Here is a 19028-nt window from a genome sequence, read left to right as displayed (position 1 = left end):
AACTCCCAACTACTGCAAAATATTTTGATTGACAGTACTTTGGCATAAAAGTTGTTGGATATATTCAACTTTTTAAAGTTAAAGCAACTTAAGGATAATTATTATTCTTAAGAAAATTGAATATAAAAGAAAATTTAATTCAAATGAACCGGCTTTTAACTGCTACATCAACCTAATTAAAAAAAAAACTTTTCCCCTCTTTCAATATAAAAATTTAATTTATAATTGTTAAAAATAAGTACATTCAATGTATGTCTAAGTCTACCCTTTTATTAAAACAACCGAATACATTGAAAGTGTGCATTGTTAAACACATATGCATCGAAATGCAACAAATAACGTAGTACTATTAAATATAATGGATTTATAGGTTCCACTATATCTCGTCTCGAAAATTTTTTAATAGAAATAAATAGAATACATAAAAATGTTTAATGTTCTGTATATGCAAGCACAAAATGCATGTTATTTATGAAACGTTTTGCGTAGAAATGGATGGGATAGATAATACAAATAAAATATGAAATAATTTATGAATTGAATGAGTATACCCATTGTGGTACTATATGCAAATACATATATGAAAGCGCGTACATAACATAGATTGTTAAAATAGTTCCATTTTATGATGTAGCTTCTGGTCGTCATAGCAAAATTTATTTCCCTTTTTTATTTTGCCTCCATAATAATTATTAATTGTGTCAATAATTTGCGTAATTGATATAATACGTTTTGTAAGTAAGTAATACATAAATGTTACCACACATACCACACATGTGTACTTGCATTTACATATACTATATATTATAATATGTATGAATATTGATTTTTAAATGTTGAATAGAAACTGCACAATTTAATTTTTAAAATTCTAACATTTTTATATAATTTGATTCAGTACTTATTAATTAAAAAGAGTTTAAACAAAGTATACAAATTTATTAATCTTATATGGTTATGAATTTTTTTACGCTAGTTTTAATATTTCTTTTTTTAGAATATAGAAATAGAATATCAAAGGAATGTGAAATTTCTTGTTGACAAATTATTTTATTGCATAGTTCCTCTCCAAAATGTGGGATTTGATTAAAATATAGAATTTGATACAAAAACAAGCAACGCCAAGAGAATATTGACAAAATCATATTTAAATTTGTGTTTTGGAAAAGCTGTTTTTAAGAATTAAATCCAAATGTAAAAAAATTTGCAAAAAATATTTAAATGATTTTCTGTGTATTCGTAGTAAATTATTATTAATTAATATCAGCAATAGTCATGGAAAATTTATTAAAAAGAATTTTCTAAATTATACGCAAAGTAGGAAAAAATAAAATTTTTTTAGAATATGAAATTTTCCAAATGTACGATGTATGCATTTTATAAAATTAGTACAGTATTAGTACAAAGTAACTTTTGGTGCTTAGCTACGAGTATTACTAAATTTTTTCAGAGTGGTGATCCTGTTATTACTTTTGAATTTGTATTGTAGCTATTTCAAAGACTTATGCAACCCACTTTCAAATTTTATTAGAATAATGTTCTTGTGATTGTGTGTTTCACATAGTAGATTGCATGTAGCATTTCAATATAAAAAATACTTAGTAATCATGTGGATTATAGAATAAATCAATGTGAAGAACATTTCGTCGGCAATTTCTTAATATCTCTGTAGCTCAGTTGGTAGAGCGTCCGCCTAGGAAGCAGTAAGTCACTAGTTCAAGTCCAGTTCGAGGAGAAAAATTTTTTAATTTTTCTGCCTTTAACTCGTTGTTTTGATTACCCATTTGTCCTGCAGTTGTATGAAGAAATTTCCATTAAGTTTCCATTAAGTTAATATAGAATAGTGACCTTGTTACCGCATTTTTTCATCTAAAGTTTTTGTTGTGTAAGTTTTACAATTTCTGAAATATATGTATAAATTTATCTTTTCAAAAATTCTTTCGTAGGGATATTAAAACAATTTATAAATACATATTATATAATAAGTGTTTCTTTCACATTTTGGTCCTTCGACTATATATAATACATATGCATTATTGAACGTAAATTTATCATATCTTTTTCAAATTAACATTCGGTTTAACTTCTTTAATTAAGTTTTGCCACAATTTAGCTGCAAAACAGTGTTCTTGTCGGTACAATTCTTCAACAAAGTCACATAAAATATGTATTTCGAAATTGTCAATATATTTCTTTCAAATAATATTAGACAATTTCAATTTTACGAAGATAAATTTGAATAGATTTCCTTATTTTGATCTCAAAGAAAACTGCTTGTTTTTCAAAAAAATTTAAAAATAATATTTAATAACTAAAATCAAAAATAAATGCAAAATACACGTTAAATGTATGAAAATCATTAAAAAAATACATTGAGAGCTTGAGGGTAACAAGTTTTCCCAAATGTATTTGTATTTGTCATGATTTTTGGTATTTTATGTTTATTTTATAACAATTCTGAATAAGCTTGAGGAAATTTTGTGCAAATAGAATGATACATATATGTTTGTACATATATTTATAATTTAGGAAAAGTTGAATTTGATTTTCTTGACTGTAGGATATTGTAAAAATTCCATTTAAATTTCCACTTTGTTCGGTGTAAATATTTTTTAACCAATCTCGAGTTAATCAATCTTAATCTCGAGTTTTGGAATCATTTTAAATATGTAGACATATAATTTAAAGTAAACAATTTGACACAATTGTTATTCTCGTTATTAAAGTGGCAAACAATTAAATTTCTAAAGCACATCGTACAAAATATATATAAAATCCTAAAAAAAGGTTAATATTTAATAGAAGTGCAAGTGCAAGTGGCACATCGAAAAGTTTTATAGTCAAAATAAATCACAATTAGTAAAAAGATTTATTTTTAGATTGTAAATTTAAAGATGGAAAATTTGTCAAAAATATATAAAGTGTAATTCATAATACCTCACAAACATGTGAATTTTATGTTTGTTACTTACATATATTCCACATACATATCTAAAGAGAATATTTATATTTTCGAATTTCCTTTTCATCACGTCAAGGTATATTACTCAAAAAGGTAATAAAAATAACGTCAAATGTATTGTATGTATGTTTTTACAATATCATAATCAAACAATGTACGAAAACAAATAAATTTGTTTGCATAATGATTTATGATTTCCAATTAAAATGATAAACCAACAAATCTGTGCAAAATTATACACACTTTTTGTAAAACAATAATTTTTGTGGTGCGACTTCACTTTATGTTTTACAGATTTGTCAAATTTATGTTTCGGAGTTCATTCATTTAGGATACGAGAAGTAAAATAATGATAATATCATTAAAGTTTCCGTATTCATACACATACATACATGATCTAGAGACTTGCGAATATATAAATAGGACTAGCTGGTTATTTTTTACGATTATAACACTCGTATTTGTTGGTAAATGTAAATTTTTAATAACCGTGTGGCATAATGCAATAACGCAGATATTGTTTTCAAAGAAAATTTTATATTTCAAGAAACGATAAAATAATAGAACTAATTTTGAAGATTTATATGTACATACATATATGTATGTATGAATTGTTTAACTTTTCGGATATCTTAGTAATTGCTAACCTGTATTATTATCAATGTCCTACAAATTATAGTTCAAATGTTAATCGAACCACTGACAGAAAATTTTATTCTATATGCGCGTAAGTGACATCTAACTATAGACCTGTTCAAATATTTACTGTTATATTAAATGTTTACTGTGCCACCTTTTAAAGTCATTCATTGTAAAATATGCGTTCTAAATTAATTATTTCTACCTGATCAAAGATTTTTTATGTAAATTTTTTGTTAACATTATTTAATTTATAGCGTTGCTTGGAAAGGAAGTACACAATTATAATAAAATAATGAGTCGTACAATTTTTCATGGCAGCTCTTTTATGTTTAACCCATACTTGTAAAAATTTGTATAGGCAAATTTTTATAAAATATAATGATCATTGTCTTCTATTTTATTTTTTCAATTTAAAATTATTATTTATTATTATTTATGTTGTTTTAAAAAGCATATTTTTTTGTCGCTGGTTGCTAAATATCACTGGGAATTTGTTTATTTTATTCTTACTAACTACTTAGATACATACAAACATACATACATACATATTTATGTATATTTTGAAACTGCAAAGCACCACATTATTCTAAATATTTCATGCACTGAATATTTACTTCCCTATACGTTATTTTATATTTATTCTTGCCTCAAATACATCTACATATATCTACATATACATATAACATTCGTTTTTCGTCAGGCTTTGGTTGAAAAAAAAATTATTCAAAAATTTGGTGTGGCCATAATACAACTGACCATAATATGTATTCGATTGTTTTGGCTAACTTCGAAATTCTACCCATAAATATAGCAGATCTGGTATATTTTGGTGTATTAGAAAGGGTTGGTGTATTTTTGTGGCAATAATTCTTAAAATTTTAACTTTTATAAAGATTAGAATTTAAAATCAATTGTTGATTTTTTTGGGACCCATTCAGGTAGATGAAGAAATACTTACTGAAATTTTAGTCTTAAATATCAGATGCTCAAAAAATGCATATAAATGGTGATTTAATTATTTATACATTTTTGAATAAATAGGACGCGCAATACGAAAAAACTTTTCTCCCTGAATGAAAATAATACTACACGAATGCACATACTAATTAGCTTTCTTCTCTCATAGGGATATACAATCAGGTCTTACGTTTTAATGAATGCTTAATTAACATTATTAGTGCAATCTGTGTTATTATTTGTTGAGGATATTGTATATAGAGCCAGATCCTACAGCCCCTTTTCAAGTGTAATTTTAAACGATGTGATTTGATTGAACAGTAAAAAAAACGAGAGAGAAATACATATTGTGCACATCTTTTTATTTTCGTTATCAATTATAGAGAGCAATTGTTTCAAATTGATACGAAAACAATGCCTTACAAATTGTATACGATATGTTTAGAGTAGAAACCAGAATAAAATACGGTATTATCGCAATATGCTGTGATTGATTGTGACCGCGAAAAGTTTCAGACCTAAATATTTTGAATTTTGCTTTTTATTTTCCGTATTTCTTTTTTTTTTCTTGTTTTCTAACTACACACATCAAACATTTTCTTTTTCGAAAAGTGTTGTATTCGGGTACGTTGTCACTTTAACATTAAAAAAACAACTAAAATTTTATGTGCAATGTGAACTAGTTTTTGTTTTTATTCGATTTAGTCAACATTTTATTGTTACAATATTAAATTTTTCATTCTTTTTGTTTTCTTTTCGAAAGTTAAATTGTTCATTTTCAATTATTTTCAATTGTATACGGGTATATGAAAATATTTAGATGTTTATTCGTAAGTATCCATATGGTATAGAAATAAGTATAACAAATGGATTTTTTAAAATTTTGATTAAAAATGTAAGTTACGCGAGCGAATATTTAATAAAAAACACTGGTTTTCAGCCATTTTTTTTACTTACGTTGAGAATTGTGCAATTATTAGTGAAAAGAATTTGTTTTCCCGTTTTTTTTTTTACATTTTATTTTATTTAATTACCATGCATAATGTCACGTTTGAAGTTCAAAGCTTTCCATTTTTTATTGCATTCAAAAAAAAAAGAATGATGACATTTTTTTGTGGGTTATCTTTTAAGTGTGTAAAGATTGAAAACAATGATTGTATGTGAATATTCATTTAAAAGCTGAAAATTGTTTTAATTTGTTTTTTTTTTGCTCTAAATTGTTTTTTTAAATTAATTATTAATTCGTTTGGTTGTTAAAATCATACCAATCCTTGTGTACTTTTGTTTTGGATCATAAAGAATGTTTAATAGGCCTACTGCAAACAACCCGAAAAACGGTTAATTTTTATTAAAATTGATTAAATAAGCATAATGTTTTATTTTAAATTATGTAAAATTTATTCGCCGGTATAGAAAAATAATTGCCGTTTAGAAGAAAAACAAAAGTGGGAACTGGAGGCAGACAATAAAAATATTTCGGTTCCTGATAAAAAATCTTGTTAACTAGGGCTTATTAAATTTTTTTTGCAATATTTTACTCAATGTTTTTTTGGATAAGTTTTTATGCGTCATAAGCATAACTTTTAAAAATATAATAATATGCGTGCGTGAACTAAAATTATGTAGGATTGCCCATTAGAATAAATTAACACACTTTAATCGAATGCATTTATTTTAAGAGATTTTTGTTGAAAATTATAAATTTTTGAAATATGTATAATATTTGCCAGGATCTTGCCTATAAGGTACATTGGGTTTTTTTAACCATTCATAACACCTTCATTTAACTTATACATTTGGTTAACATGTAATGGTATATTGTTGATCAGTATAATATGAGATTTAATTATTAAAAACAGAATGATTACCTATTTCATAGATTTGGAATTGTGTGTTGGGTTCTAAAAGAGTTTCAAAAAAATTTTATAAAATAAAATTAATAAAAGTAAAATTTTTACCAACCTGCATAACAAGCATTGCAGTTACATATATGTATCTTGCCATATTATTAGTTTTGAAATAGTACGACGCTCTTAAAAAATATTTAACACAAAACTAACCTACAAATTTGAATATTAAGTGCTACTTGTAGATTTCCAATTGAAGAAAAGCTGTCAATCATTTTAATATTTTCTCTTACAATTCCGCTTATTGCAAGAAATTCTATTTAAAATTTTTTTCAAATAAATAAGTTTATTTTTTAAATTTAATTTTATTGTATTAAAAATTAATATGGAAAATATTTTTTATTGTGTATATATAATAATATGTTCATTGATGTATATATGTGAATATGACTAAAAGTAAGCAATACTGAAGAGGTAATTTCAGATATTGATAAATTGTTGATTTATGTATGATCATGTCTATTTTGAAAATTTCAAATAGAAAATAAAATTTAACACACTGCAGTGAAAACTGTGTTAAAACAAAACAGAAAAATCACTATTTTCGTATAAATAAAGTAATAAAAAAAAACATATGCGGAGATATATTTACTCCGCATATGTTTTTTTTTTACTATATAACATACTTAGAATTGTGACAAAAACTTTAAATGCAAGACTACGAAACGGAAGAAGATTGCACTTAAAATCACGTTTTAAAGACAACCAATATGCAGGTTTGATGTTTTTTTTTTAGGTTTCTTTTGATATTATGACATTTCATATTTAATTTTCTGATCGTTACTTGCATCCTAATATACACAAGAAAAGTATGAAATGAGATAAAAAGAATGCCCTGCAATATCAGTTAACTGGTTCTATTTTATATTTATGTTTGAATAACTTTATTAACATATAATATCAAAGTTGAATACTTTAGGAAATTGTTGTTGAAAGTTTTTATTTTATTTTGAAAATAATGTCGGTACGAACTTGGATTTCTTAACAAAACAAAAACTTCATGTGTTTTAAACTAAGGCCCCAATTTTTGGTTTAGTTAATTTTATTTTCTAAGTAAAAAAGAAGTGGAAGGAGCACCATTTTGAGGAATATCAATGGAAACAGTGTCCAAAAGAAAATAAATCAAAAGGCGCTTCTAACAAGAAACTGGCAATCCGATCAAGTTTATTTTTAAGGCCTAAAAATTGGTTACTGACTCCTTTTTTCTCCTATAAGTTAAAACCAATCAGCAATTATATTCAAATACAGTGCCTTTCGAATATAAAAAGGTTTCAGAGTTATTTTTACACCAGTATATTTCTTGATTGCTACGAGTCTCGTAGAATCCTAGATCAATTTTCTTATTGGTTTATATTCAAACATGCACATACTTATATTCCACTTCTCGTCATATTTTGACGTTGATGATTCTTTTACTCCCATTTAACTTAACCAACCTCAATCCAATTTGTTTTTGCATCAATTTGATTCTATTATAAATAAATTGCTGTATAGATTAGTTTACATCAATTAAAATTAAATAAACTATTAGTTATAACATCAATAAAGAGTTTTTTTAGGTTTTGATTGAAGTAAACATTAATTAACTGTAGAGCCGTATGAACATATGTGAGATACTCATACACATATTCGCAAGTGTGTATACATACATACTATCATTTATACATACATAATCATAAAACGTAAATTTTTTATTTAATGAAAGCGTTCATTATTCTATTTTTTTGAACTTTTATTGAATGTAAAGAGGTTATGTTTACTTTTAAGTTTGCTTTTTTTACTAAAGAATTTTTCTTTTCTACCTAGAGGCGTTGAAATGTTTACAATATTTTATTAAATTATAATATTATGTATAGGCACATTTCTTTCTATGTAGGGAGAAAATTTTATAAAGAATTGCGAGTTGCGGCCATTTATAATATTATTTTAATTTATAAGTACAGACCCTACATTTAGACTTTACCCAAAAATAATGTAAAAAATTGCAGGAATTTCTAGCAAAATGTTTCCATTTTATAATTTAAAATTATCTGAAAAAGAAAGAACCCAATTTTATTTAAAGCAATTGTATAAAACTAAAAAGATATGAAAGTAAATTAAATTAATTTTTACTTAACCGCCATTTTTAAATTCATATTGAAAAAAATCAAAAACATTTTGTTCCTTTTTCATAGTGAAAATAAATTCTTTATTCAAAAGTATTTTAAAAGGCAAAAAAATTTTTTTCAATCTTGTTTTTGTGTTTTGATTCTGGAATTTCTGCGGTAACTAAAAAATGCGAAAATATTATGTTCATCGCCTTTCCATTTAATAAATTAAATTATTTATTTAAAAAAAAAATAAAAACATATAAAAATTTCTTTTTTCTTTTCTTTTTAGAATAAACCGCTTCTCGTTGAGCCAATTGATTTCGAGAGTTTTGTACAAAAGAATAAAACGCTCATTCAAAATGATCCTCAAAGGGAACTTTTATTATTTCCGAATGATGATGTTTCGGTAAGTATAAGTAAAAATGTTATTTATAAAAAAAAAAATATTATTATTAGGTGTGATAAATACTAAAACGAAATTGTACAGTTTTAGTTGTAAAAAAATTAAGCTGCAATCAAGGAATAAAATTTTGCTATTACAATTTTTATTTTTCTGAATCTTTGTGCGTGTATAATACAATGACATCTAACTAAAGTTTTATTTCCTATTGACGCTGTAAAACTTATAACTGTGGGAATCTTTGGTAATTCTAATACAGGCAATTTTTAGGCTCTTGCTTAAATTGAGTTTTTCGACGGTTCTATAAGTTTTGCACATAAATCAATGACGTATCTAAGAAAATTTAAATAATAACCTAATAAAGAATTTTGCAAGTATCATTGAAGATCTATCAATATAACAAATATATTATTTGTTAAGAAACTAGCATGAAATTTGAATGAAAAAGTTCAAATTAAATATTGCATATTTAAAAGAAAAAATGCTGAAGTAGATCAGATTGTACTGAGAAAATTATTTTTCTAGAACAAAATTCTCATCTTTTCCATCATATTACAATTTCCTAAAGTCGTATGAAACTGCTTTTGTTTGTGATAACAGCAAAATATTTTGCCATTGAAACTCGTTTCAATGTTAGTTAAGAGGCCTCCCAACTAATTTAACTACTGGCTGTATTTCTTTTTTAGAGCTAGTTTTCTTTTACTGCTCAAAACTTCAACATTTTTGCAAAATTATCGCCTTAATATTGCTCCAAAGCCTATTTAACGAATTATGTACATTATCAAATTGTTAAGATTGAAAAGTTGTACTTTTGTACTCAACTTATCAATGTTGAAACCCATTGGTTTGATTTATTACATTTTTCCATAAATGTACATTTTTTGGTTTCTATTACATAGAAAAGCTTGATTCTTTTAGAAATTCCATATTTTTAAAGGACAGAAAATGTTTGATTGATTTCTTGGTATTTGGAGGCAAATATTTTAATTCTCTTTCCAAATTACATTGTTTCCATGTTCAAAACCATTGTAATTTGAAGTTCTTTCATTCCTTAACAATCGTACCCTTACATAAATCAAATTTATTACAAAAACTCAAAATCATATTTTTTTAAAAACAAAAACATTTTAAGAAAAGACTAATATTGATGGAATCTTCTCTATTTTCCTTCCTTTTTTGTTATTATATCGAATTTCTTCAAGTGTTATTGCATTGTTTTCTAGTGTTTGAAGAGCATGTTTTTTACATCCTTTATTTATTACCCTTTTTATAAATATAAAATACAGGATAAAAGGGAAACTTTATGTAGTCTTTTATTAAAAAACACAATTTCAAAAGTGAAAATTGTACATTTAAGAAGAAAAAATAGAAATAAAATAGGAAAAAAGTACAAAATAAAGAGCTAAACACATCATTCTTTATAAATGCTTTTTGAATACATGATTTGTGTACGCTTTTAAGTATCGCTTTAAGGGCACGATTTTGTTCATCTTACAATAACATAAGTACTTCGATTCAGAATAAAATTTTTTCAATACATTGGCATTAATTATAAAAATATGCTTTTAAAAGCTAGTTAGCATTTTATTTTTTACGTTATAAAAAAAATATTTATTTATTTTGCACAATAAATATGAGTTTTCAAAAGAAAAGTAACAAATTAATAAAAGAAAATAAAACAAAAAAAAAATATTAAACAAAAGAGAAAAGAGCTGGAAAAGTGTTTACTTCCTGATACAAACTACTTGTAGTAGTGAAGAGAAAACATTTACTGGTAGAAATAATACAAAAAACACCTTTCAAGAATAACTGTCTGTCTTTTCAACTTTTAATTAAAATTATATTATATAATATAATTTTGGAAATCTTCATCAGTGAACTTGTGTATGAAAAAATTTGATACTATGTGTAACGCGTAATTGTTAAATCCCTCTATAAATCGTACATTAAATATGTACAATATAAAACAATTTATATTTACTATAATGGTCATGTTAATAGAGCAGAGATTCAAATATAACCAAACTAATTCTGGATATAAAGTTAATTTATACAATTTGCAGTTACATAATTTTCATCATATTACTATACTAAACTTAGCAAATTTCAAATAAATTCATTAAAATTGGAAAAATATAGGATCTGAAAAAATATTTTTAAAAAAGACATCTTTCCAGATCCTATATATTCTAAAATATTCAATCTTTTTTATTGCAATTTAATACATTAGGTGTGATAATGTGAAAATCGATACCTATTGTTAGAAATTTTCCAGGATCAATAAATTTTTGGGCAAAACTTAGAACTATATTTAAAAGAAGAATATTTTGAAACTTCTGAACTGAAGTTTTCTATGCTAATTATTTTCACGTCTTTTAATTATATTGTGTAATAAAATATTATTTATGCCATATTTCAATTATAACATCAATTATTTTTTTACTTATATTTATTTTTAATACAACCCTTTTGCTCAAAATATTCATTCAAAATTGTGGAAATTCATATTTTTAATAATTTCAATAATTTATTAAATACAATATTTCTAACGATTCATTTATTTTGTTAATAAGTACATATACAAATATGTTTTTAAAATTAAGTTAATGAAATATTATTAATAAGTTTTTTTCTAATTTCCAAATATAAATAACTAATTTTGTTTCTTTAACTTGCTTGCATTTTAATAATTAACAATTAGTTTAATTTTAATATTAAATATTTATATAAAACAATCACAAAATTTATAAAAATAAAAATGGGAAAAAAGTACAAAGTACAGAAAAAAAATATAAATTTTAACTAAAAAATTTCTTGGTTCTTGCAGAAATTAAATTTATTTTCAATATTCTTCAAGTACTTCAGGTTCTTCATTTGTTGTAATAATTTCCTCATTTCCTTTTCCTTCAGTTTGATACATTAAATTTCGAATTTTCTTTATAATATCTGCGAAATCGGGATTGTCTTCATTTTCATCACATCTACAAATAATAAATGTAATAATAACATTTGTTTATCTAAAATGTTTCAAAATGATTGCTTGAAGAAAATTTAGGTCCTTAAATTATATACATATACTTAATACGTATACATATATTAATTTATTCGAAAATTGAGATTGTAATTGTTTTAATATTAAATTAAATTCTCGATATAGAAAACATATTTTCTATGTGATTTAACCAAAATTGAGATATGCCGTTCGAAGTCGAACATTCCGTATAGAACGTATAAACATTTCTGTTTTGAAGATTTAAATATATTGATATTGCATGTGCAGTAACGTATAATGTATACCAAATTACTAGAACGCTTATTATGTATTTGCATGTAAAATAAATAAATTTGTTTATTGTAAATTTATTGTTTTTGTTTATTGTAAATTTAATGCTCTTTAAAGCAATTCACAATACGACCTGAAATTGATTAATAGAAATAACTCAATAAATAGTTGACGAATAATTTTTAATGTAGACTTTCATATTATATGTTGTCTCAAGAAAAATGAATTTCGAATTGACATTTTTGTCAATTACTCAGTCAGAAATTCGCTAATATTTTTGTTATTTTGAAGATTATAATTCGTATATAAGTAAATTTATTTTTCGAAATACGTAATTGTATACAAAATTGTGAGTTTTTTTTGGAAAATGAACTAAAAATTGAACAATATTTTTATGAAGAAAATAAAATATTTTTTTTATGAGATTAACATAAATACTATACTAATATAAATTGTTGCACAGTGTAAATTTATGGAAGAAAATAGATCTGAACTGATCAGCAAATTTAAAGGTATTCCAGAATTTATTATGACGTACCTATATTCGAAATTCTAATATGTACTCGTATAGCTATATTATTGTATTGATAATAATTACTGTTATATACTCACAAAATTTCTACTTTCCGTAATCGGTCAAAGTAAAATAATTTCTCTTTTTCGACAGTTTCATACTAAAAGTAAAAATATATTTAATAAAAATAAATACATTCCATATTTATATTTTGATATTATTATACTCACATGAAGTTTTAGAGTATCTCTTTCTGTATTTAATATTTTAAGAGCCGATGGTGATTGTGAACCATCTTTGTTTGGTGATTGTGATCTTGGTGATTGTGCATGTGGCGATGGTGTACCTTTATAACTACTTTTTGATGAGGAATTTTGACTTGTTTTATCTATAAATAGCAAAAAATAAAGTAAAGTTGTCATTAATTTGCTAAAATATATAATGTGATGTGCAAATACGTTCAAATTACACTGTATCTAAGAAAATGTATGTACGTATGTATGTAAGTGCAAATCACATTCTTTTGTATACTTCGCTTAAAATAATCAAATCAATTTTTTGTGTAGGTTAAAACTTGTAATACCTTTAGAGTTATTTTTTTTTTGTTATAAGAAATTCAAAAAATAAGCAATGAAATTACATATATATATATACCTATACATACAAATATCATATATGTATTACGTGTATGAAAGTAATATGTAAATATTAATATCGAAAAATTAATGATACTGATGAAAAATAAATGCATAGTTGGCTTTATTTAATATTCAAGGTCTAGCTTACCAGTAGTTGTAAGATTTGTCGATAATGATTTTCTTGTTGAAGTTTTTACAATATTATTATTATTAGTTTCCTTGTTTTTTGATGAATCAACATCTAAACCACCATTAACTTCATAAAATCTTTTAAACCATAATAAAAATTCAAAATTATCTTGAAATTTCCCTTTCATCAATTGATTTATTGGTACAGTCTTGAGAATTGATGTGGTAATTCGTAAAAAAAAATCAAGTAAACAAAAATTAAAAAATAAAATATTTTATGATATCATAATACAAGATTTAAATTACAAAACACTTAATAACAATAAATTATGATTTTTGTTTCTACCTTATCACATTCAAGCTTTGTAAATGCTGATTGAAATAATTTTAAATTCCAGATATATTCATGATCCATTTTGGCATTTACTTTTAATTTTTTCATAGCTACTGAACCAGGAAATATTTTTTCCATTAATTGACAATATGCTATTCCTAAAATTTGTCAAAATTTAAGAAAGATGTTAAGCATTTGTTTTTCAACATTATTTTTTAAAATTTTACCAGAACACAATTCTTCAATTTTTTTATAATTTGCTGACAATGTATCATTTACCCAATTTAATAATTCATGGCGGGAAAGTTTTTCTCCACTATAATTTGTTAATGGAACATTTATTGCCATTTTTTCTTTAATTTTCTTATTTGAAAATTATAAATTGTAATTTTTTGTTTTTGATTTTTAATTATTATATTTTTTTATTGAATTGTTGTGAACTATGATTAAATTAATACACTGAAATATTTTTAAGAAAAAAATTTGAGTATATTTTTTATGTAAACAAAATTTAATAAGCACCTCTGCCTGACTGAGATCAACTAAAATTTTATTATTCTTTAATAATTATCACTGTTTTCTTAAATATAAAAATTCCGTTCGTCCCTCACGTTGTTATACGGTAAAATTATTTTAATAATAGTTTTTATATTAAACATTAAGAGATGATCTTAAAAAACTTCTCTTCTCAATTAATAAATAAATTTAATGCAAAGGTGGAAAATAAGAGAGGGAGACTGAAACTAATCGATTATTAAAGAAGCAAATAACTATTAATTTATTAATGAATTTGAAACTGTGATACGCCTGTTTATGTTTATTTATTTTTTTGACAAATTAAAAAATACAATTACGAACTTACAATATGATTAACTATCAATAAAATTTTGAATTTTAAATAGTATTAATAATAATAACAAACAAAATAAAAAGAAATCAAAAATTCGAAATAGTTTTCTGATGGTGTATGACAAGTTTTGTATGACTTGACTGATTTAGGAGAAACTTCAAAGTGAACTAAAAGTGACGTTATTTTAGATATTTTCATTATTATAAATTAAATTTTTTTTTACACAATATATTTATGTTTGTGTATGTATAAATTGAATTTATTTATTCACCTATATAATATACAAATTTTATTAAATAAGGCGGGTAATATAAACAAAAATACATATATAATATAGTAGCAATAATAGTAGTTAAAATATTGTATAGAGAAAAAGATGGTAGAGTAAAAGAGAAAAGAAAATATTAAATTCATACTGTTATACAATTATTGTATAGGGAGAAAAAAATGACATAATCGTTTTGAAGGATTTTTTTTCATGTTTTATATGTGACGAAGTTTATACTTGTTGCTTTTGCTTATATTATGGAGTTCAGTTGTGTTTCATTATAATATTTATTACAATTAGGGTAAAATTTTGTTTAATTGTACTTAATAAATATAACACTTTTAAGAATTTATATATGTATGCCTAAATACATAAAAAATGTTCCTATTAACGTACCATTTTTAATTATAAAGTGAAAAAGGATATTTTGTTACTTATATTCCAATTTAATTATGCTTTTTAACGCAAAATAAAAATTTTAAATTAAGCAGAAAATATTTATTATGAGTGTAAAATAATTTCTTTTGCTCACAAAGGAATTAAATAATAAATTAGAAAGGAAATTTTAAAACGAAAAAATTTCTAAATGAAATTTAAGCTCTGGGTTGATTTTTTTGACAATTATTTCTATTCCTTATAAATTTTGCTTAAAATAAATGTTTCATTTCGTAACAAAAATATTTTAATTTTAAATAAGAATAAGAATTTTACATTTATTATAAAAGAACATAAAAATTTTTGTATTTGCAAGAAAACATGTTTTTCTTGCTCTCTAAAGTTTTATTATGCAAATTTTTTCTCATTCTACTCTTCTTAAAAAAATCAAGTAATAAAAATTCAATTTCAATATGAATAATAACCAAAAATTAGGTTTCTAAATTTATAAAGTTTCAATAATAAAATGAATTGAATAAATATTTTTTAGATGGAAAACGTTGAATCTAATTTGAGATTGCGAATTATAAAATAAAACAAAAATGTTTGCTAATTACCAACAAAGTTCTCTTTGGGCTGTCTCATACAATAGTTGATCTTTAGTAAAATGTGTGAATCAAAAAATTAATAGGTTTCGAATCGATACCTGATACGTACATTATTTTGAAAAATTTAATTTGTTAATTAAAGAAAATATTGTTATGAATTAATAATGTACCAACAACTTTGCAGATTGACAGTTAATTTGCTAAATTAAGTAGCCGTTGTAAAATTGTTGCAAATAGTGGTCAGACTTGCAACTTTGTTTCAACTAAATGCCTAATATGCAAAATCAAATTTCGAGGTAATTACTTTTTTTATGGTAATTTGTAGCAATTTTAAAATTAATAATTTAATATTTTTAAATAATTAAGGTATCGAATTCAATTTGAGTATTTCAAAATGAAATTTTTTTTCAAAATCATAGTACTACATCAAGTCAGAAAATTTAAAATAGTGACCACAAACATGTTAATAACATGTTAAAGTACTGCCAAAAGTCAAAAAGTTTGCAATTCTGACCACATGAATTGTTTCTTGAAATGAAAATTTAAACAAGAAAACTTATTCAATAGTGTATTTAATAATATAAATTTTAATTTACATGAGTTTCAAATAATTTTTCTAAAAAATTTTGAAAATTTCTATTTGTTCATGACAAAGATTTAAGTTTATATAAGTATGTATATTTGGCGAACTTAAATAGTTTATTGTGAATTTTTTTTTTTCAAATGTCCTAGTTTAAATTGACAAAGAAATTCAGAAAAGAGCTTTTAATTTAATTTCTACTAGTTTTCACTCTATTGAAATACTTTAAGTTAAAAAAAACCTTAATTGAATAAAAAATAATACAAAAATATCAAATAAAAACTTCATTTATATTCAATTTTCATTCATATTAAAAAAATGTAAATAAGAATTTTGTATGAAATCATTTTTTCACTAAAACTACCTATAACTAATACTATTCAAATTAGATAGTATAAAAGAAAAAAATAATACGAAAAATGAACAGGTGAGAGATTGGAATTTTAACAATTCAACAAGAGAACATCAGTTTCACTAACATCATACAAAAAAAAAAACAGATACCTAAATGGATTTTTTCATTGAAGCTTAAAATAAAGTGAACAGAGTGTTAAATATTTTCAATATTAGTCGCACATATAAAGCTTTTTCCAATAATATTTAACTTTAATATTTACATATACAAGTTTTAGATGGAACCCACGCTAAATTTAATATACGTACATACATAAAAAACATACAACGACAATAAAAAAATAATATTATAATTTAGTTTATTTGTGTGGTTGTTTTTCACAGTGAAATTAAAGAAAGACTGAAATAATATAAGCGTTTCTTGATGAACCCATTTACACCCTACGCCGTCATCCAAAAATCTTTTTAGATATTATACAACTAAATTTCAACACCATTTGAACAATTCCTATCATTTTAATTATATAAGAAAATGGTTATGCTTAGTAAAATTGCAAATAATATGTTATTAAATATCTTTCATTAAAATATTTAAAATTAATCTTTAGAAATATTTTTCATTACTGCTTGTAATTTCACACAAGTTTTTAAAAAACTTAGAACGCAAAATAAAAATTCAAGTCTTTTATTATCGCAAAAGTAGAAGTTGGGACTCAATGAATTTTTCTTTATAGTTTTCAATGCATTTATTATTCTGATTGTTCTTAGATAGGTGTTTTCCTCAAAGAATTACAAGCTGTATGAATCATAGTCCAAATATTTTTGATGTAGGGTATAAAATATAAAATATATTTATATTTACATTTTGTTTCTAATAAATCTCATAAACTTTATGGTATATTTAATAGTCAAACAACAGATTTTTTTTTTTGTGTCAAGTGATGTAAAATTATATTGCTAATTGAGAGAAGAAAGGAGATTGTGATAGCTGCGGAAATTTTTAAAAATATATCTGTACTCGTTCTCATTCGATTTCATTACCAAATTTTTGTATTTTCAGTTTTTGACACATCTCTCACAAAATTTAAAAAAATAAAGCTTATTAGTTTCATTTTATCAGATCATCTATTGGTCAAACGATCTGTGTATCATTTGTTTGCTTAATAAATTTCAACTTTACTCAAAATGACGAAATTGACATTTTGGAACTTCACAATTAACGAATTTTCTTTTAGAACAAGGTCTTTTTATATGTTTTTTCTCAGTTGTTTCAACCCATCTACTTGAAAGCTTGTGATAATAATTCAAGGATTACTTTACTCATAATGTTTATCATATATATATATTTTTTCCACATCTCATCCGTTTTCCAAAATTCATTGCGTTTCAAAGTCCAAAAATTTTTAATACATTATTACGACTATTTCGGAATTGATAAATTTACAAAACAATCATTACTTACATTGCTAGAGTAAAAAATTAGGGTAATTTTTAAAAAATCAAAGTTATTTTATTAATTTTTCTATTTTTTTTTTTTCATTTTTAGGAAGTGGTATTACCTCGCAAATTTCGTACAGTTTCTAGTACAATCCCGCAAATAAATTTAACAATAACTAAAACAACAGTAACACATCATCAGTTTTCAATTAATTCAGATAAAAAATCAAACGGAAGTCCATTTAGTAATGGTGACAGTAATATACGTCAACCATCATCACCTACAAATTCACAAAAATCCAATGATGATAGTGAAACAACAAAATCATCAAAGTCAACGAAATCTTCATCATCAAACGGATCAACATGTGGCAAGTCTGCAATTCTAAATACATCTGGTACTTTATTAACGAGGCAATCATTATTTACGTACCAAACAAATAATCATTTGATTCATTATAAATACAAATCATATAGTGGATCTGTCCATGATCTTCCTAGGTGAGTAGAGTTTTTCTTCTTTTCTGTTATAATGCATTACAACCATATTATAAAATATTTAGTTATGTAATACGTAGAAACATAGTATAACTTATAATATACGTAGAATAATAGTACAGAAAATGTAAATAGCATATGAATTGATGATATTAAAAAATGACAAAACCAATAGAAAAGTTCAAATAGAAGGAGTTGTTAT

General features: G+C 23.8%; 2 protein-coding genes across 5 annotated transcripts in view; one reads left to right on the top strand and one right to left on the bottom strand.

Moving 5' to 3' along the window:
- The window catches only part of LOC129615484 (dedicator of cytokinesis protein 9), an 80367-nt gene that overhangs the window by 44989 nt on the left and 16350 nt on the right, over positions 1-19028 (top strand). For all 3 annotated transcript variants that reach the window (XM_055530731.1, XM_055530730.1, XM_055530732.1), the window contains exons 3-4: positions 8848-8964; positions 18438-18829. In XM_055530731.1, the coding sequence (XP_055386706.1) occupies positions 8848-8964; positions 18438-18829 (509 nt within the window). The remainder of the gene's footprint in view (positions 1-8847; positions 8965-18437; positions 18830-19028) is intronic.
- On the bottom strand, positions 11523-14666 carry LOC129615486 (microtubule-associated protein RP/EB family member 2-like). Of its 2 annotated transcripts, XM_055530734.1 has the most exons (7): positions 14379-14666; positions 14084-14315; positions 13869-14014; positions 13542-13731; positions 12986-13143; positions 12854-12915; positions 11523-11939 (listed from the first exon to the last, which is right to left on the bottom strand). In XM_055530734.1, exons 2-7 carry the CDS (start codon positions 14202-14204, stop codon positions 11801-11803), a joined length of 816 nt encoding a protein of 271 aa, XP_055386709.1. In that variant the 5' UTR covers positions 14205-14315; positions 14379-14666; the 3' UTR covers positions 11523-11800. The 2 variants fall into 2 exon arrangements, with proteins under 2 accessions (XP_055386709.1, XP_055386708.1); XM_055530733.1 differs by having other exon boundaries at positions 14084-14666.

The sequence above is a fragment of the Condylostylus longicornis genome, unplaced genomic scaffold (genome assembly GCF_029603195.1).
Source record: "Condylostylus longicornis isolate FDR11 unplaced genomic scaffold, ASM2960319v2 ptg000135l, whole genome shotgun sequence".
In the NCBI taxonomy this organism is placed as follows: domain Eukaryota; kingdom Metazoa; phylum Arthropoda; class Insecta; order Diptera; family Dolichopodidae; genus Condylostylus; species Condylostylus longicornis.
The sequence above is the reverse complement of the archived record's forward strand: the minus strand, read 5'-3'. Positions and strand labels throughout refer to the sequence as shown.